Below are 21,141 nucleotides of genomic sequence, written 5' to 3' on the forward strand. Positions count from 1 at the left end.
AAAGCTGTGCAGTCTGTGTGTTGGGGCAGCAGAGAACCATATGGAAGCTGCAGCCTTTTCAGTGTGAACTGTGCTTGGAGTTGAACACCTCTGTTTGGCGCAGGAAGCTGCTGTAGATGAGGCTGAAGATGATACAAAGACTGTTGGGATTGTGCCTCTTCTGTGTATGAAGTTTGCTCCAGGAGAAAGGACTTAAATCTGTTCAGGTTGAGCCTGCACTGACATATATGTGCCTGCTGAATTAACTATTTGTTGTTATACCTTGGTGCCCAGAAGAGGCTGTTTTTGGTTTTGAATCCCTTCCAGTTTTATGAATGTAATAAAACTGCACCTGTTTGCACCAAACCACATTGCCTGTGTGAATGCTACCTAATGCCTACCTGAGAAAGTGAATCCCTATAATTGTTGTTTTGGATGCGGGGCAGAAGTTCCAAAGAGCACAGGTGATTGAAGTGTAAAGATTGAATGTGCGGGGTAAAGGCATCTACAGCATTGCTAACACAGTCTGAAAGCATGGAGGAGCTGTTCTTCCAGAAGGTGACATTGTTGCAGTATCATGGCATCGCTGGTGCGGCTCGTGGGAGCACTTAGACCTGGGAGCCATCTCTGTAGTGGAATTGTGCGGAGGAGAACTGGGTCCGCAATGTCGGGAGTGAGGTTCACATAGTACCGCAGTACAGAGAGATGGCGGAACTGATCAAGTCCGAGAATCAATGGACTGCAGCATTCTCTGGCGCAACTCCTATTTTGGCTCCTTTTTCTGGAGTGCTGTGTCTCATCCTGACGAGGGGCCTTAGGCATGCCAGGCAGTGGCGTATGGTTTCCAAGTGATGGCCTTCGGGACTCAGGGAGTTTGGTGACCCTGATAAGGGCCATACTTCCACATGTGCTAGTCCCTGGGAAGTGGGTGGGGGTAAGGTGTATTCATGGAAATACTAAGAACTATCCCATGGCCAGGTTGACATATGCATAAACTGTGGTTCCGTGCCCCTCAAAGTAGGAGTTGTCAAGGACTTGTTGCATGCTGTTGTTATCTGTTGAAATTTTCCTTTCACTGTACTAGCTAGAGAGGAGGATGCAGTGTACTGAGCACAGACCAGAGTCAGTGCATGTCTAGAAGAGCTGTGCGTGAAACTGTGTCTGCAGAGCCGTATAGTGCTGGTTCAAGTGTTGTTAGTTTGCCTGTAGTACTAGACTGATTGCATGTTGTAGGCAGTGAGTGTCTTTGTAATATGCATATAGCAGAGCCTTTGTGAGTAATGTGCAGGCAGCAGAGCCAGTGTTACATAATGTTCAGGCAGCAGAGCCTATGCGAATAATGTGCAGGCAGCAGAGCTTGCGCGAATATGTGCAGACAGCAGAGCCTATGTGCGTAATCTGTAGGTGGCAGAACCCTGTGTGAAATATGTAAATGGTGTTCCTCAGGAGCCAGACGCTAATAGTTTTCCACAATTGGCTAGGCATGAGTCTCCCTCTCGGGTCAATTTAATGCCTTGTGGGCTCTGTGTGTTGGCAGATGGTGCCCGGCCTTGGGAAAAGTGTGGGGGGGATATGTTGCAAAGCCAGGTAGGACTGGGTTAAATTCTAGCACTGCAGGTCTTGATTAGATGCACCTGACTAGCTTTGACTAAGTACCAGGGACTGTGGTCACTAGGTGTCAATCTGTTGGATGTTGAGCAGAGTTGAGTGTGCTGCTGGTGAGTGACCAGCCAAAATGTGAGCTATTGTTGGAAGAGAGAAATGCCAGGGTCTCTCTCTCAATGGAGACTGCATGGCACAGCTAGCAAAGCTTGAGCAGTCTGTGTGTTGGAACTACAGTGAACCGTATGGAAGCTGCAGCCTATTCAATGTGAACTGTGCACAGAGTTAAACACTTCTGTTTGGCGCTGGAAGCTGTGAAGATCAGGTTGAAGGGAATACCGATACTGGTGGGATTGTGTTTCTTCTGTGCATGAAGTTTTCTCAGGGAGAAATGACTGTAATCTGCTCGGGAGAGCCCACACTGACATATATCTGCCTGCTGAATGAACTGTTTATTTGCTGTTACACCTTTGTGCCCATAAGAGGCTGTATTTGGTTTTGAAACCCTTAGAGTTTTATGAAAGCTATAAAACTGCAACTGTTTGGCCCAAACCGCAATGCTACCTTATGCCTACCTGAGAGAGTGAATCCCTACAATGGCCACAGTGTGAATGTGCACCTACTCATTGCACTTATATTAATCTGTGTTCCAGCTAATTTCTTTAGTGTCACTTTAGTTTTTCGTACTTTGTACATAAAGGGGCATGGATACCCCTTTTTATTGGCTGTGCATTTAGTACACAGAATCATGGAATACTGGTGAATCATGTTTCAGAGTCATTTTTACTGTGCATTGAACACCATAAAAACAAAACAAAAAAAATCTGAATTTTATATTTTTTTTACAATTTCACTGCACTTTTTTTTTATAATTTTCCATTACATTTAGTGTTAAAATGAATTATGTCATTCAAACCTACATCTCATTTAGCATAAAAACAAGCTCTCATATAACTTTGTCGTCAGAAAAAAAAAGTTGAGTCTTGGAAGAAGGGAAGAAAAAAACTAAAGATCAAAAAATTAAAAACTGACTTCGGAGTTAATGTAATTGTTGACCCTGAATTGAGCCACTGGGACCTTTATATCTTTATTGTACAGTTTGATCCTTATAAAATGAGAATATAAAATGAGAATGCTTGGTATATAAAATGAGAATGCTTGGTCTGGGGGATAATGTGTGCAAGTGGGTAAATAGCTGGCTGAGTGATAGAAAGCAGAGGGTGGTTATCAATGGAGTAAGATCAGGGTGTGTCAGGGTTACTAGCGGGGTGCCTCAAGGGTCTGTCTTGGGCCCTATATTATTTAATATATTTATTAATGATCTAGTGGAAGGGTTGCATAGTAAAATAGCAATATTTGCAGATGATACTAAACTTTGTAAAGTAGTTAATACAGATGAGGATAGGGCACAGCTACAGGAGGATTTAGATAAATTGGGGAGTTGGGCCAAAAAATGGCAAATGGGGTTCAATGCCGATAAATGTAAGGTCATGCACATGGGAAAGAAAAACAGCAGTCACCCATACATATTAAATGGGAAACCGTTGGGGAAATCTGACATGAAGAAGGACCTGGGCGTCTTGGTTAATAGCAAATTAAATTGGAGTGCCCAGTGTCAGGCAGCAGCTGCGAAGGCAAATAGAGTCATGGCATGCATCAGAAGAGGAATAGGGGCATATGATGAGAACATTGTTCTTCTTCTGTATAAAGCGCTGGTAAGGCCGCACTTAGAATATTGTGCACAGTTCTGGGCTCCGGTGCTCAGGAAAGACATATTGGAGCTAGAGAGGGTACAAAGGAGGGCGACTAAGGTAATAAAGGGAATGGAGGGACTAGAATACCCAGAGAGGTTGTCAAAATTAGGCCTATTTACATTGGAAAAGAGAAGGCTTAGGGGAGACCTCATAAACATGTATAAATACATCAGGGGGCAGTACAGAGATCTCTCCCACGACCTATTTATACCAAGGATGGTGACAAAGACGAGGGGGCACACTATGCGTCTGGAGGAAAGGAGGTTCCTGCACCAGCATAGAAGGGAATTCTTTACAGTCAGAGCCGTGAGACTCTGGAACTCTCTGGGAGAGGAAGTGGTGATGTCCAACTCACTTAATGAGTTCAAGAGAGGCCTGGACGCCTTTCTTGAGAACAATAAAATTACATCTTATGCTTAGTTAATTAATCCAGGGATTTAATCTGACTGCCAGATTGGAGTCGGGAAGTGAATTTTTCCTCAATGATGTAAATTGGCCTATACCGCATGGTATAGGAATAGCGGAATAGCTGCAGTGCACAAGAAATAGGCTGAACTGGATGGACGCTTGTCTTTTTTCGGCCTTATAAACTATGTAACTATGTAACTATATGTTAATAGTATAGGTGATAAATACATGATTGCTGGGAGTCCGGCTGATGAGTCTTAATGTCCTCTGTGAATGGCACAATCTTGAGCAAGTACTATCACCACTCTCCCATTCAACCGTGAATGGAGCAGAGATTACACATGCTCACTACCACTCCATTCACACTAGATTTTTGGACACCACTTTTCTCAGGTTCAAACAGATCAGATGGCAACAAAAAAGTGCATACATCCCTTTAGGGATGAAAATGTTCACAACACTAAATTGCTCCTAGGAGCAAATAAATCTCAAAATAAGGGATGTTAAAACTAGAGATGAGCGGTGTTCGACTTGAACTGTTCGCCAATCTCAAATTCGAGCTGTTTTGGGCGGTGTTCGAGTTGTTCGACGAACCCGAACGATTTGCAAAAAATTCGGCTGTTCGAGGTTATGTTCGATAACTGTTCGTGCACCAAAAGCGTGTCCTGCATGTCTGGCGCTATTTAGAGCACCAATCATGCAGGGATTGTCTGCCACTCACTGTAATGCCACAGCCATGGTGGTTGTGGCATTACAGTGATTGCCCAAATCGATGGGAACAGTGCCAACAGTGAAACATGAAAAGCCGGCAATTCATCAGCGGCATACACCTGTACCCGACAATTTAGAACCGAAAGAATAGAGCATCACACATAGATTAGATAGATATAAACATGTCAGCCACATATATACGAAGTACAGTGAAAGTGCTGCTTACTGTACTTGTCATTTAGCGTAAAGGATTTATCAAAAAAAATAATAGTGTTTTCATGCACCGTCTCTTTAAAAAAGCCGGCCGGCAATTCAGCATCTGTACCCGACAATTTAGAATAGAAGGAATAGAGAATCACACATAGATTAGATAGATAGAAACATGTCAGTCACATATATAAGAAGTGCAGTGACAGTGTTGATTACTGTACTTGTCATTTAGTGTAAAGGATTTATTTAAAAAAATAATAGTGTTTTCATGCACTGTCTCTTTAAAAAAGCCGGCCGGCAATTCAGCAGCGGTACCCGACAATTTATAACAGACAGAATAGAGCATCATACATAGATTAGATAGATAGAAACATGTCAGCCACATATATATGAAGTACAGTGACAGTGTTGCTTACTGTACTTGTCATTTAGCGTAAAGGATTTATCAAAAAAAATAATAGTGTTTTCATGCACCGTCTCTTTAAAAAAGCCGGCCGGCAATTCAGCAGCGGTACCCGACAATTTATAACAGACAGAATAGAGCTTCACACATAGATTAGATAGATAGAAACATGTCAGTCACATATATATGAAGTACAGTGATAGTGTTGGTTACTGTACTTGTCATTTAGTATTAAAATAAAGGATTTATTATTAAAAAAATTGGCGTGGGGTTCCCCTTAATTTTAGGCTCTAGCGGAGGTTAAGCAGACGGCTGGGGCAGATGTTTGAAGCCTGGGAAGGGGGTAATACACACGGAGCTTCCCAGGCTACTAATATCAGCCCCCAGCTGAATACATAGCCTTTACTAGCTATTAAAATGGGGGACCCCCCAAAAAAAATGACGTGGGGTCCCCCCTAATTTAATAGCTAGCAAAGGCTAGGCAGACAGCTGGGGGCTGATATTAATAGCCCAGGAAGGGAGCCATGAATATTGGCCCCCTCCCAGGCTAGAAACACCAGCCGTCAGCCGCCCCAGAAATGGCGCATTCATAGGATGCGCCAATTCTGGCACTTAGCCTCGCTCTTCCACGCTGCCCTGGTGCGGTGGCAGGGGGTAATAGGGTTGGGGTTGATGTCAGCTTATAATGCCAGCTGACATCAAGCCCAGGTTAGTAATGGAGAGGCGTCTATAAGACACCCCCATTACTAACCCCATAGTCAAAGTTAAAAAAAACACAAACACCCAGAATAAAGTCCTTTAATTGAAATAAAGACACAATCCTTTATTGTTCTAAATTAAACCATACTTACCGTCACGCCCATTCCAGCTGAAGCCAACGATCTCCTGCAATAAAAGAAAAATAATAAAGCAACCTCATCCTTACCTTTCCATGGTTCCCACGACAGCTTCAGCTCTGCTACATCGAGATGACAGGCTGGACCGCAGCAGAACGCTGCCATCCAGCCTCTCATCCCGCAGACACTGAGAAGCGCAGGCTTGCTTGCGCTGCTCAGCGTCTCTCTGTGACGACATCCAGATGAGCCGAGTTCATGTCCAATGAACTCGGCTCACCTCATGCACGTCACTGACAGCGTGGGAAAATTCTCAAGCTGAAGCGGTGAGTGCAGGAGAATTCTCCCACGCTGTCAGTGACGTGCATAAGGTGAGCTCATGTCCAATGAACTCAGCTCACCTCCTGCACGTCACTGACAGCGTGGGAGAATTCTCCTGCACTCAGCGCTTCAGCGTGAGAATTCTCCCGCTGAAGCGCTGAGTGCAGGAGAATTTTCCCACGCTGTCAGTGACGTGCATAAGGTGAGCTCATGTCCAATGAACTCAGCTCACCTCCTGCACGTCACTGACAGCGTGGGAGAATTCTCCTGCACTCAGCGCTTCAGTGTGAGAATTCTCCCACGCTGAAGCGCTGAGTGCAGGAGAATTTTCCCACGCTGTCAGTGACGTGCATGAGGTGAGCCGAGTTCATTGGACATTAACTCGGCTCATCTGGATGCCCTCACAGAGAGACACTGTGGAGCGCAAGCAAGCCTGCGCTTCTCAGTGTCTGCGGGATGACAGGCTGGATGGCAGCGTTCTGCTGCGGTCCAGCCTGTCATCTCGATGTAGCAGAGCTGAAGCTGTCATGGGAACCATGGAAAGGTAAGGATGATGTTGCTTTATTATTTTTCTTTTATTTCAGGAGATCGTTGGCTTCAGCTGGAATGGGCGTGATGGTAAGTATGGTTTAATTTAGAACAATAAAGAATTGTGTGTTTATTTCAATTAAAGGACTTTTTTCTGGGTGTTGTGTTTTTTTTAAATACTTTACTAGAAATTCATGGTGGTCATGTCTAATATTGGCGTGACCCCATGAATTTCGGGCTTAGGGCCAGCTGATAATGCCAAGCTGGCCCTAACCCCTTTATTACCCAGTGAGCCACCGCATCAGGGCCCTGGATGAGTTGGGTACAGCGCCAGAAGATGGCGCTTCTATGAACGCGCCATTTTCCGGGGTGGCTGCAGACTGCAATTTGCAGCGGGGGTGGCCCAGAAAGCTTGGGCCTCCCTGCGCTGCGGATTCCAGCCCCCAGCTGCCTAGTTGTACCTGGCTGGACACAAAAACAGGGCGAAGCCCCACGTCAATTTTCTTTAAATTATTTTATGAAATAATTAAGAAAAAAAGGGCTTCCCTATATTGTTGTGTCCGGCCAGGTACAAATAGGCAGCTGGTGGTTGGGGGCAGCCCGTTCCTGCCTGCTGTACCTGGCTGGACACAAATATAGTGCGAAGCCCCACGTCAATTTTTTTTAAATTATTTCATGAATTTCCTGAAATAATTTAAAAAAATTGAAGTGGGGCTTCGCACTATATTTGTGTCCAGCCAGGTACAGCAGGCAGGAACGGGCTGCCCCCATCCACCAGCTGCCTATTTGTACCTGGCCGGACACAACAATATAGGGAAGCCCTTTTTTTCTTAATTATTTCATGAATTTCATGAAATAATTAAAAAAAAATGAAGTGGGGCTTCGCACTATATTTGTGTCCAGCCAGGTACAGCAGGCAGGAACGGGCTGCCCCCATCCACCAGCTGCATATTTGTACCTGGCCGGACACAACAATATAGGGAAGCCCTTTTTTTCTTAATTATTTCATGAATTTCATGAAATAATTAAAAAAAATTGAAGTGGGGCTTCGCACTATATTTGTGTCCAGCCAGGTACAGCAGGCAGGAACGGGCTGCCCCCAACCACCAGCTGCCTATTTGTACCTGGCCGGACACAACAATATAGGGAAGGCCTTTTTTTCTTAATTATTTCATGAATTTCATGAAATAATTAAAAAAAAAAGTACGTGGGGCTTCGCCCTATTTTTGTGTCCAGCCAGGTACAACTAGGCAGCTGGGGGCTGGATTCTGCAGCGCAGGGAGGCCCAAGCTTTCTGGGCCCCCCCCCGCTACACATTGCAGTCCGCAGCCACCCTGGAAAATGGCGCGTTCATAGAAGCGCCATCTTCTGGCGCTGTACCCAACTCATCCAGGGCCCTGGTGCGGTGGCTCACTGGGTAATAAAGGGGTTAGGGCCAGCTTGGTATTATCAGCTGGCCCCAAGCCCAAAATTCATGGGGTCACGCCAGTATTAGACATGACCGCCATGAATTTCTAGTAAAGTATTTAAAAAAAACACAACACCCAGAATAAAGTCCTTTAATTGAAATAAAGACACAATTCTTTATTGTTCTAAATTAAACCATACTTACCATCACACCCATTCCAGCTGAAGCCAACGATCTCCTGCAATAAAAGAAAAATAATAAACCAACCTCATCCTTACCTTTCCATGGTTCCCACGACAGCTTCAGCTCTGCTACATCGAGATGACTGGCTGGACCGCAGCAGAACGCTGCCATCCAGTCTGTCATCCCGCAGACACTGAGAAGCGCAGGCAAGCTTGCGCTCCTCACTGTCTCGCTGTGACGGCATCCAGATGAGCCGAGGTCATGTCCAATGAACTCGGCTCACCTCATGCACGTCACTGACAGCGTGGGAAAATTCTCACGCTGAAGTGCTGAGTGCAGGAGAATTCTCCCACGCTGTCAGTGATGTGCATGAGGTGAGCTCATGTCCAATGAACTCAGCTCACCTCCTGCACGTCACTGACAGCGTGGGAAAATTCTCCTGCAATCAGCGCTTCAGCGTGAGAATTTTCCCACGCTGTCAGTGACGTGCATGAGGTGAGCCAAGTTCATTGAACATGAACTCGACTCATCTGGATGTCGTCACAGAGAGACGCTGAGCAGCGCAAGCAAGCCTGCGCTTCTCAGTGTCTGCGGGATGACAGGCTGGATGGCAGCATTCTGCTGCGGTCCAGCCTGTCATCTCGATGTAGCAGAGCTGAAGCTGTCGTGGGAACCATGGAAAGGTAAGGATGAGGTTGCTTTATTATTTTTCTTTTATTGCAGGAGATCGTTGGCTTCAGCTGGAATGGGCGTGATGGTAAGTATGGTTTAATTTAGAACAATAAAGGATTGTGTCTTTATTTCAATTAAAGGACTTTATTCTGGGTGTTTGTGTTTTTTTTAACTTTGACTATGGGGTTAGTAATGGGGGTGTCTTATAGACGCCTCTCCATTACTAACCTGGGCTTGATGTCAGCTGGCATTATAAGCTGACATCAACCCCAACCCTATTACCCCCTGCCACCGCACCAGGGCAGCGTGGAAGAGCGAGGCTAAGTGCCAGAATTTGCGCATCCTATGAATGCGCCATTTCTGGGGCGGCTGACGGCTGGTGTTTCTAGCCTGGGAGGGGGCCAATATTCATGGCTCCCTTCCTGGGCTATTAATATCAGCCCCCAGCTGTCTGCCTAGCCTTTGCTAGCTATTAAATTAGGGGGGACTCCACGTCATTTTTTTGGGGGGGTCCCCCATTTTAATAGCTAGTAAAGGCTATGTATTCAGCTGGGGGCTGATATTAGTAGCCTGGGAAGCTCCGTGGGTATTACCCCCTTCCCAGGCTTCAAACATCTGCCCCAGCCGTCTGCTTAACCTCCGCTAGAGCCTAAAATTAAGGGGAACCCCACGCCAATTTTTTTAATAATAAATCCTTTATTTTAATACTAAATGACAAGTACAGTAACCAACACTATCACTGTACTTCATATATATGTGACTGACATGTTTCTATCTATCTAATCTATGTGTGATGCTCTATCTTTCTGTTCTAAATTGTCGGGTACCGCTGCTGAATTGCCGGCCGGCTTTTTTAAAGAGACAGTGCATGAAAACACTATTATTTTTTTAAATAAATCCTTTACACTAAATGACAAGTACAGTAAGCAACACTATCACTGTACTTATTATATATGTGACTGACATGTTTCTATCTATCTAATCTATGTGTGAAGCTCTATTCTTTCTGTTCTAAATTGTCGGGTACAGATGCTGAATTGCCGGCCGGCTTTTTTAAAGAGACGGTGCATGAAAACACTAATATTTTTTTAAATAAATCCTTTACACTAAATGACAAGTGTAGTAACCAACACTGTCACTGTGCTTCTTATATGTGTGACTGACATGTTTCTATCTATCTAATCTATGTGTGATGCTCTATTCCTTCTTGTCTAAATTGTCGGGTACCGGTGTATGCCGCTGCTGAATTTGCCGGCCGGCTTTTTTAAAGAGAGTGTCTTCTGAGCAGTTTGTCAGCTTTTGGACACCTTTGCAGGTGTTTTCTATGTGTTTCTATGTGTTTTTGTTTGCCTGCCATTGGTTTTAACGGTGTTCGACGGTGTTCTAAGGTGTTCGACGAACAGTTCGACGAACAGTTCCTCGAACATCCCGGTGTTCGACGAACCGAACCGAACCCGAACACTACGGGGGTGGCTCAACACTAGTTAAAACATGACTTTTATTTAACTATATTTAAAAGTGGTCAAAAAATAAAGACTAAAATTGTTGCTGAAGAGATCCTATGTATTATTGTTTCAGACCTCAAAAAGTGTCAGATTTCAGAGCAACAAATCTTACTGTGCATCCACATCTAACTATCACAGCTGCAGTCTGTGCTCACATTTTACTAATTAGGTGTCCATATTGTTGCTAACTAATAGGATTTCTACTGCATTCTAAAAAACATATATAGCCACCCCAAAAAGTTTCTCCTTTAGTCCACGGCCCCACTATCAGTATTTGGTAAGTATTCGGTCTATATTTTTTCTCAGGAGTGGGAGCCAGAACCAGAAGTGGGTGATAAATGCAGAATTGGTGGCTTGTTTCTATTATACCTTTTCTCAGATTGTTCCTCACCTGGTTTTGGCTCACACTCCTGAGAACAAATACTGACCAAATACTGGTAGTGGGGCCATGGCCTTACAGGCTTCCTCAGGGGGCTCGGGCTACACTTTTTGAAGTCTGAAACAATAATACATAGGATCTCTGCAGCAACAATTTTAATCTTTATTTTTTTGACCACTTTTAAATATAGTTAAATAAAAGTCATGTTTTAACATCCCTTATTTTGGGATCTATTTGCTCCTAGGAGCAATTTGGTGTTATCAAAATAGATCAGATGGACCCCGAGTGATCAAACATTTATGAACTCTCCTATGGTTAGGTCATTAGTGGTGTTTATTTGGGAATTCCTTTAATTCTGTTGTTTAAATTTAGTTTTATAAAATAAGATAAATTAAATGTGTTTCTTGCATGCCAGGAGAAAGCCATGTTGAAGAAACTAATCTTCATGCCCTCAAAGTCTAAGTTTAATCTTTTTTAAATGAGTTCGATATAGCAAATATGATCATCATAGGCTTTCTGGCTTTAAATGGAAACAATGATTGATGTCTAGTACTGACAGTAAGCTGATATTGTGCAAAATTTATACCAAAATATATTACAGTTGTATAATTTTATTTTTAAAAAATGCTTATTCAGTTAAAGGGATTTTCCAGCTTAAGAAAACCACCTACCCCCAGCTGCAGTTTGTTTTAAAAATTCTAACTGGGCTGTACTCGCCATCCCCGGGTTTGGTGCTGATTCCGGTGTCATGGTCTGTAGAGTTGATATCATGTCGATAGTCCTACAGTGAATCAGCGAGCTCAGTGGCTTTGAGCAACTTGTGCCATCAACTCGGGAAGAAGCTGCTGAACTCAGTCATTGACTGCAGCGCTGTTGACATGACATCAGCACTGCAGGCAATAACAGACACTGGGGCCTCATCGGAAAGTCAGCGCTGGACCTAGGGAAGGTGTGAAGAATGAAGAACAGTTTTTGTTTTTTGTATTTTTAAAACTCAAAACACCAAGGGTCCAAGGTTTTTCAAAACCATTAAACTTTTTTTTTTTTTAATGGTGCAACGCATTTATAAAATGAATTTATATATGGCGATATTATAATTCAGTCATCACGCTGTGAGCTTTACATTTGCTTCTTACCTTTTGAGTATGCTGTTAGCAAATCAATGTTCTTTTTTCAGATGCATATTTCTTAGAAATATTTATTACATGCAGGGTCAGGTGAATGTCAATAATTTATAAATCAATACATCAGTACAGAATACCAAATGTGTTTTTACTTTGTAAAATGCACTTGTTCTTGCACGTAATATTATTATGATATGTGGCCACGTGCGGTACGTCACCTGTGTGTAATAATTTAGGTAAGTAAGGCTTACATTTGTCTTCATTATAATCTGGCATCATGTCAAAGAAACCTAAACTGGATTGATACAATGTCAACACAAGAGTGAAAAACCTATTTCTGTACTGTCTGCCCTATTGAGCACTTCTTCATTTATTTCCCAATGCTTCATTAATCATTGATTACATGATCATATCCTCTTTCTTCTGCAGGTCTCCGAAGAATCCAGAACAGAAGATTATTAAACGAGTGATTGGTCTGGAAGGAGACATTGTAAAGTAAGTTTGAAGGCAAAGATAGATGTAGCTTTTCTTTATACTTGCATGCAACACATACTGTGCGGTGATTAAGTAAGGGCTTCCAAAAGGGCGAAAGAACACGAGAATACAGTATGTTTGCCTATCATCAAAGACAACTGGAACTTCCAATTATGGGATGCATACTGTATGCACAGTACATTCCATTATTCCATACCCTCTACTCATCTTATGCTTGTGTTTCCTTTAAAATGCAGATGACTCAGACAAAATGCATAGCTAGAAATACATTATTAATATTTTTATACTAGTTCTGACATATTATGCACAACTATGCAGAGAATTATATTATTCACAATTTCCTATGCCCCAGTTGAGCTTACAGACTATATTGTTGATGTTGTAGCCAAGGTCATAGTTAAAGGAATGTGAATATCTGATTATCTTTCAAATATGCTATGAATTCTACAGACTTGGAAAGAAACTAAAATATGTGGAGAAAATACTTGATGGGTTAGAAAGCCTATAACTTAATCCAATTCGCTAGTACTGCAAGACAAAAGCATTAGTAGACTTATGTATCATAACACTTACCCAATGCAGATCCTTTGCCAGGCTCATTTCTGGCCCATATACATCCAAAAATTTGTTTCAAAACCGCTAAGTAATTTATGCAAGTTAGATTGGAGGCCAACATCCAATGTGTATGGTGGCCTGCCAATAGATGATGTCAGAGCAGAGAAAGATTGTCCAGTCTGAATTTAGCCACCTGATTCTTTTCATTCTCCTGCTAGACAACCTGCCGGCAAATGTGTCTGGCAGTGACTTTCTCTTTTGTCCTCACCATGAATGCTTGGCCAAAATAAATCTTCATGTGTATGGGGGATTCAAGACAGATAGCATTTGGCCAGCAGCTATTTAACCCTAGAACGCATACCTGGGGCCTCACAGGCCCGCTCTGTTAATTGCTTTCTATTTTCTGCAAGATTACTTTAGTTAGAATTTTGAAACTCTAGGTATTCCTCAGGTATATAGTTGTTTGTCATTTTTGTTTGAGTTATTCCATGTTATTTGCACACGGGCCTAAAAGGCCCCAGGTATGTGAAAGTGTAGATTTTTATGGTCATGCGCTCTAGGGTTAAGGTATACGAAAAGTTTTAGCCTATTAGAGCATTTTTTGTTAATTGAATACGATTTCCATTCTTCTCTCATTTATTAGAGAGTAGGGAGATTAGGGGAATTAACCATTTGTTGCTGAATTCCCCCATACATTATAATTGAACATTGTGGGTAATCTTTGTAGTGTACTTATAAGAGTTCTTCTAGAGCAAAAAATAGAACCCCTTTTAAATGCTGATTTTATAGCCATCCCAATGTTAAATCAGTGTTTTAATCTTGTGTTGCTGCATATTCTAACTTGCCTGACTAGTCAGAAGGGTGTGCACTTAGTGCTGAGCAACCGAGGCCAGCCAGCTGATATCTTGCCCATAGAGGAGTGGTTATGGTCTCTGTATAGCCCTCTGCCGCCCCCCTGCTTCCTAAATCACACAAATGCCCAGCGGCCGCCGTGACTTCTAGTGTGCACAGTGATCTGCCTTTGTGCCACTTTAACAACCTTTTTAAGATAAACCATGGACACATATAGATGGCTTTTGTTTAGTTATTTTTTTGAACAGTATATATTAATCAGTAAACTAACAATATATTTCAACTATCCAGATTCTGGTTGTTTCCTACATCATTCTCCATTTATTTCTGAAAAAATGTAAAAAGCCTTTGTTCAATACTGAACATAAGAAAGCTCGGTACAGTTGTGCTCAAAAGATTACATACCCCGGCAGAATTTTTCCTTTCTTGGCCTTGTTTCAGAGAATATGAATGATAACAAAAAAACTTTTTCTCCACTCATGGTTATTGGTTGGGTGAAGCCATTTATTGTCAAACTGTTGTGTTTTCTCTTTTTAAATCTTAATGACAACCAAAAACATCCAAATGACCCTGATCAAAACTTCACATACCCTGGTTATTTTGGCTTGATAACATGCACAGAATTTGACACAAATGGGTTTGATTGGCTACTAAAGGTAACATCCTCACCTGTGACCTGTTTGCTTGTAATCAGTGTGTGTAGATAAAAGCTGAGTGAGTTTCTGGGATCCAGACTCTTGCATCTTTCATCCAGTCACTGATGTTTCTGGTTTGTGAGTCATGGGGAAAGCAAAAGAATTGTCAACGGATCTACGGGAAAAGGTAGTTGAACTGTATAACACAGGAAAGGGATACAAAAAAATCCAAGGAATTTATAATGCCAGTCAGCAGCGATCAAACTGTGATTAACAAATGGAAAATCAGGGGCTCTGTAAAAACCAAACTACGGTCAGGTAAACCAGCAAAAATTTCGGCCGCAACTGCCAGGAAAATTGTTCGGGATGCAAAGAAAAACACACAATTAACATCAGCTGAAATTCAGGACTCTCTGAAAACAAGATGCACAAGAATCATAGAATCATAGAATCATAGAATGGTAGAGTTGGAAGGGACCTCCTGGGTCATCTGGTCCAACCCCCTGCTCAAAGCAGGATTCACTAGATCATCTCAGACAGATGTCTGTCCAGCCTCTGTATGAAGACGTCCATTGAAGGGGAACTCACCACCTCTCGTGGCAGCCTGTTCCACTCATTAATCACCCTAACTGTCAAAAAGTTTTTTCTAATATCTAATCTGTGTCTCCTCCCATTTAGTTTCATCCCATTGCTTCTAGTCTTTCCTTGTGCAAATGAGAATAAAGATGATCCTTCTACAATGTGACAGCCCTTGACATATTTGTAGACAGCTATTAAGTCTCCTCTCAGTCTTCTTTTTTGCAAGCTAAACATTCCCAAATCCTGCAACCGTTCCTCATAGGACATGGTTTGCAGACCAGTCACCATTCTGGTCGCTCTTCTCTGAACTTGCTCCAGTTTGTCTATGTCTTTTTTAAAATGTGGTGCCCAAAACTGTACACAGTATTCCAGATGAGGTCTGACCAAAGAGGAGTAAAGACCGATAATGACTTCACGTGATCTAGACTGTATGCTTCTGTTAATACATCCCAGAATTGTATTTGCCTTTTTTGCTGCTGCATCACACTGTTGACTCATGTTCAGTCTATGATCTATTAGTATACCTAAGTCTTTTTCACATGTACTGTTGCTTAGCTCTATACCTCCCATTCTGTATATGCTTTTTTCATTTTTATTGCCCAGATGTAGTACTTTGCATTTTTCCCTGTTAAAAAACATTCTGTTGGTTGCTGCCCACTGCTCCAGTTTATTTAGGTCTTTTTGAATCCTCTCTCTCTCTTCTCTAGTATTAGCTATCCCTCCTAGCTTTGTGTCATCAGCAAATTTAATCAGTTTACCCTCAATTCCTTCATCTAAATCATTGATAAAGATGTTGAACAATACAGGTCCCAGGACAGAGCCCTGTGGTACCCCACTTGAGACATTCATCCAGCTGGATGTGAAGCCATTTACAACCACCCTTTGAGTCCGATCACTAAGCCAGTTATGAATCCACCTAACAGTTGCCTGGTCCATTGCATACTTGGTCATTTTTTCAATAAGGATGGTGTGAGATACTTTGTCAAATGCTTTGCTGAAGTCAAGATATACTATATCTACAGCATTTCCCTGATCCACCCAGTCAGTGATTCTGTCATAGAAGGAAATTAAGTTAGTCTGACATGACTTGTTAGTTACAAACCCATGCTGACTCTGGTTAATCACTTCATTCTTATCCATGTACTTACATACATGTTGTTTAATAATTTGTTCAAAGATCTTTCCTGGTATAGAAGTCAGACTCACCGGCCTATAGTTCCCAGGGTCCACCTTCTTCCCCTTTTTGAAGATAGGAACAACATTTGCTCTTCTCCAGTCTTCTGGGACTTCTCCTGTTCTCCAAGAATTTTCAAAGATTATGGAGAGTGGTTCTAAAATTTCTTCTACGATCTCCTTCAGTACTCTGGGGTGTAATTCATCTGGACCTGGAGACTTGAACTCATTTATGTTAGCTAAATATTCCCTCACAATCTTTCTGTTTACAGATAACTTGGATTCCTCTATTCCTTTAAAAGGACAGTGAAGATCAGTTGATGTTACATTTTCTTTCTGAGAGAAAACAGATGCAAAATAGGAATTAAAAAGTTCGGCCTTCTCAACATCCTCTCTTACCATTTCTCCATTTTCATCCTGTAAAAATCCTATAGCATCTTTGACTTTTCTTTTACTTTTGACATACCCCCAAAATCCTTTTTTATTGCTTTTGACATCTCTTGCAAGCCTTAATTCATTGTCAGCTTTAGCTAACCTGATACGTGCCCTGCAGGATCTGCAGACTGCATTATAATCTTCTTTAGATATGCCTCCCTCTTTCCATTTAATAAACATTTCTTTCTTTCTTTTTAGCATGTGTTTAAATTCTGTGTTCATCCATCCTGGTTTCCTTAAATGCTTCCCATTCTTCCTACTTTTCGGGATTGTTAACGATTGTGCTTTGAGAATCTCATTTTTAAAAATTTCCCATCCTTCCTGGACATTTTTGTCCTTAAGGACATCCAGCCATTGGATCCCTCCTATTCTCTTTCTGAGTCTCTTAAAATCTGCCTTTCTAAAATCTAACCTTGAAGTTTGAGTCTTCACATGTCTTCCTGCTCTAGTTATCCAAAATTCTATAATAGCATGATCACTGCCTCCTAGGGTCCCAGCCACCTTTACCTCCTCAACCATTTCCTCCCTGTTTATAAGGATTAGATCCAAAGTAGCAGATCCCCTTGTTTTCTCCCCTACCTTTTGGAAGATAAAGTTGTCAGCAAGAGAGGATAAGAATTTGCTTGACCTGTTAGTTTTACTTGAGAGAGATTCCCAACAAATGTCTGGATAGTTGAAATCTCCCATGACCACTACGTCATATTTTTTGGAGAACTTGGTCATTTGATACATAAAGAGTTCATCCATATCTTCAGCTTGCCCAGATGGCCTGTAGTAAATGCCTACAATGGTGTCCTTTCCGTTGTTCTCGCCTTGTATTCTTACCCAAACAGTTTCCACAGAACTCCCAGTCTCTGAAGCTTCAATCTCTGTGCAGATATACGCTTTTCTAACATACAATGCAACACCTCCTCCTCGTTTATCAAGTCTGTTTCTTGCAAATAAGTTGTATCCTTTTAGCCTTTTATTCCAATCATGTGTATCGTTCCACCAAGTTTCAGTGATTCCAATGACATCATATTCCTTTTCCTGCATTAGTAGTTCCAATTCTCCTTGTTTGTTGCCCATGCTTTGTGCATTTGTATAAAAACATTTTAGTTTGTGATTGGTTTCTCTTCCTCCCATATTTTTATTATTTAAATTGTTTTGTCTTTGTTCTTCCTTTCCACTTCCAGTAGCAGAGATCTCAATAGTATTTGTCAGCTGTATGGCTTTTTCTGGCCTTTTGCTTCCCTTCCCACATTGTTCTAGTTTAAAGCTCTTCTGATGAGTGTAGCAAGGCGACTTCCAAATACATGTTTTCCAGTCTTCGTAAGGTGCACCCCATCTCTAGCAAGTAGTCCATCGTATAGGTAATTCATTCCGTGATCCAGAAATCCAAATCCTTGTTGACGGCACCATCGACGTAGCCAGTTGTTCACCTGTAGAATCTTATTCCACCTCATTGTTCCATGGACATCCACTGGGAGGATGGATGAGAAGACCACCTGCGCTCCCAATTCTTTCACTTTCTTGCCTAAGTCTTCAAAGTCACTGCAGATGGTTTCCAGGTCCTTTCTTGCGGTGTCATTTGTCCCCACATGTATTAGCAGGAATGGGTAGTGATCTGTAGGTCTGAAGAGTCTTGATATCCTGTCAGACACATCTTTAATTTTTGCTCCTGGAAGACAGCACATTTCTCTTGAGGTTATGTCTGGTCTGCAGATAGCGGCCTCTGTTCCTCTTAACAGGGAATCCCCCATGACCACTACTCTCCGTTTTTTCTCCACAACATTCTTCTTTCTCCATCCAGGAGGATTCTGAGGGCTTACAAGGTTATTCATTGCTGGCAAAGTCTTATTTTGCTGTATTTCTTCATGGTTCTCCTGCGTGAGAGCCTGGTACTGGTTCCTGAGCAGTATGGGTGCTGACTGCCTCTCGATCCTCCTGCTTCTGTGGGTCACATGCTTCCATTCCTCTGTTTCGTCAGGTGCAGTTCGAATTTCTTCTCTTTCTGAATCATGAAGAGATAATTCTGCTCTGTCTAAGAACTCTTCACCTTCCTTAATGATTTTCAAGGTAGTTAACCTCTCTTCTAGATTTCGCAGGAGGCACTTGAAGAAAAATGGGCTGCATGGTCGAGTCGCCAGAAGAAAGCCATTACTGCACAAATGCCACAAAGTATCTCGCCTACAATACGCCAAACAGCACAGAGACAAGCCTCAAAACTTCTGGAACAAGGTAATTTGGAGTGATGAGACCAAAATTGAACTTTTTTGGCCACAACCATAAACATTACATTTAGAGAGAGGTCAACAAGGCCTATGATGAAAGGAACACCATTCCTACTGTAAAGCATGGAGGTGGATCACGGATGTTTTGGGGATGTGTGAGCTACAACGGCACAGAAAACTTGGTAAAAGTTGAAGGAAAGATGAATGCAGCACGCTATCAGCAAATACTGGAGGCAAATTTGCACTCATCAGCCCAGAAGCTGCGCATGGAACGTACTTGGACGTTCCAACATGACAACGATCCAAAACACAAGGCCAGTCATTGTCGACAGCAGAACAAAATGAAGGTTCTGGAGTAGCCATCCCAGTCTCCTGACCTCAATATCATTGAGCCCCTCTGGGGAGATCTCAAGCGCACAGTTCATGCTAGACAGCCCAGGAATTTACGGGAACTGGAGGCATTTTGCCAAAAAAAAAGAAGAATGGGCAGCTTTACTATCTGAGAAAATAAAGAACCTCATCCACAACTACCACAAAAGACTTCAAGCTGTCATTGATGTTAGAGGGGGCAATACACGGTATTAAGAACTGGGGTATGTGAACTTTTAATCAGGGTCATTTGGATGTTTTCGGTTCTCATTAAGATTTAAAAAGAGAAAGCACAGTAGTTTGACAATCAATGGCTTCACCCAACCAATAACCATGAGCGGAGAAAAAGTTTTTTTGTTATCATTCATATTCTCTGAAACAAGGCCAAGAAAGGAAAAATTCTTCCCGGGTATGTAAACTTTTGAGCACAACTGTATATATGTGTACAGTACAGACCAAAAGTTTGGTCACACTTTCTCATTTAAACCTTTTTCTGTATTTTCATGACTTTGAAAATTGTACATTCATACTGAAGGCATCAAAATTATGAATTAACACATGTGGAATTATATAGTTAACAAAAAAGTGTGAAACAACTGAAAATATGTCTTATATTCTAGGTTCTTCAAAGTAGCCACCTTTTGCTTTGATGACTGCTTTGCACACTCTTGGCATTCTCTTGATGAGCTTCAAGAGGTAGTAACCGGAAATGGTCTTCCAACAATCTTGAAGGAGTTCCCAGAGATGCTTCGCACTTATTGGCCCTTTTGCCTTCACTCTGCGGTCCAGCTCACCCCAAACCATCTCGATTGGGTTCAGATCTGCTGACTGTGGAGGCCAGGTCATCTGGCGTAGCACCCCATCACTCTCCTTCTTGGTCAAATAGCCCTTATACAGCCTGGAGGTATGTTTGGGGTCATTGTCCTGTTGAAAAATAAATGATGGTCCAACTAAACGCAAACCGGATTGAATAGCATGCCGCTGCAAGATGCTGTGGTAGCCATGCTGGTTCAGTACGCCTTCAATTTTGAATAAATCCCCAACAGTGTCACCAGCAAAGCACCCCCACACTTCCTCCTCCATGCTTCACGGTGGGAACCAGGCATGTAGAGTCCATACATTCACCTTTTCTGTGTCGCACAAAGACACGGTGGTTGGAACCAAAGATCTCAAATTTGGACTCATCAGACCAAAGCATAGATTTCCACTGGTCTAATGTCCATTCCTTGTGTTCTTTAGCCCAAACAAGTCTCTTCTGCTTGTTGCCTGTCCTTAGCAGTGGTTTCCTAGCAGCTATTTTACCATGAAGGCCTGCTGCACAAAGTCTCCTCTTAACAGTTGTTGAAGAGATGTGTCTGCTGCTAGAACTCTGTGTGGCATTGACCTGGTCTCTAATCTGAGCTGCTGTTAACCTGCGATTTCTGAGACTGGTGACTCGGATAAACTTATCCTAAGAAGCAGAGGTGACTCTTGGTCTTCCTTTCCTGGGGCGGTCCTCATGTGAGCCAGTTTCTTTGTAGCGCTTGATGGTTTTTGCAACTTCACTTGGGGACACTTTCAAAGTTTTCCCAATTTTTTGCACTGACTGACCTTCATTTCTTAAAGTAATGATGGCCACTCATTTTTCTTTACTTAGCTACTTTTTTATTGCCATAATACAAATTCTAACAGTCTATTCAGTTGGACTATCAGCTGTGTATCCACTAGACTTTTGCACAACACAACTGATGGTCCCAACCCCATTTATAAGGCAAGAAATCCCACTTATTAAACCTGACAGGGCACACCTGTGAAGTGAAAACCATTTCCGGTGAC

General features: G+C 42.3%; 1 protein-coding gene across 3 annotated transcripts in view; it reads left to right on the top strand.

The window, feature by feature from the left end:
- The window catches only part of IMMP2L (inner mitochondrial membrane peptidase subunit 2), a 1,848,527-nt gene that overhangs the window by 1,025,625 nt on the left and 801,761 nt on the right, over window positions 1-21,141 (top strand). For all 3 annotated transcript variants that reach the window (XM_073651970.1, XM_073651969.1, XM_073651975.1), the window contains one exon: window positions 12,450-12,515. In XM_073651970.1, coding sequence (XP_073508071.1) covers window positions 12,450-12,515 — 66 coding nt within the window. The remainder of the gene's footprint in view (window positions 1-12,449; window positions 12,516-21,141) is intronic.

This window comes from Phyllobates terribilis, unplaced genomic scaffold, assembly GCF_046119375.1.
Source record: "Phyllobates terribilis strain yellow unplaced genomic scaffold, ASM4611937v1 Scaffold_11__3_contigs__length_659146591, whole genome shotgun sequence".
Classification (NCBI taxonomy): Eukaryota; Metazoa; Chordata; class Amphibia; order Anura; family Dendrobatidae; genus Phyllobates; species Phyllobates terribilis.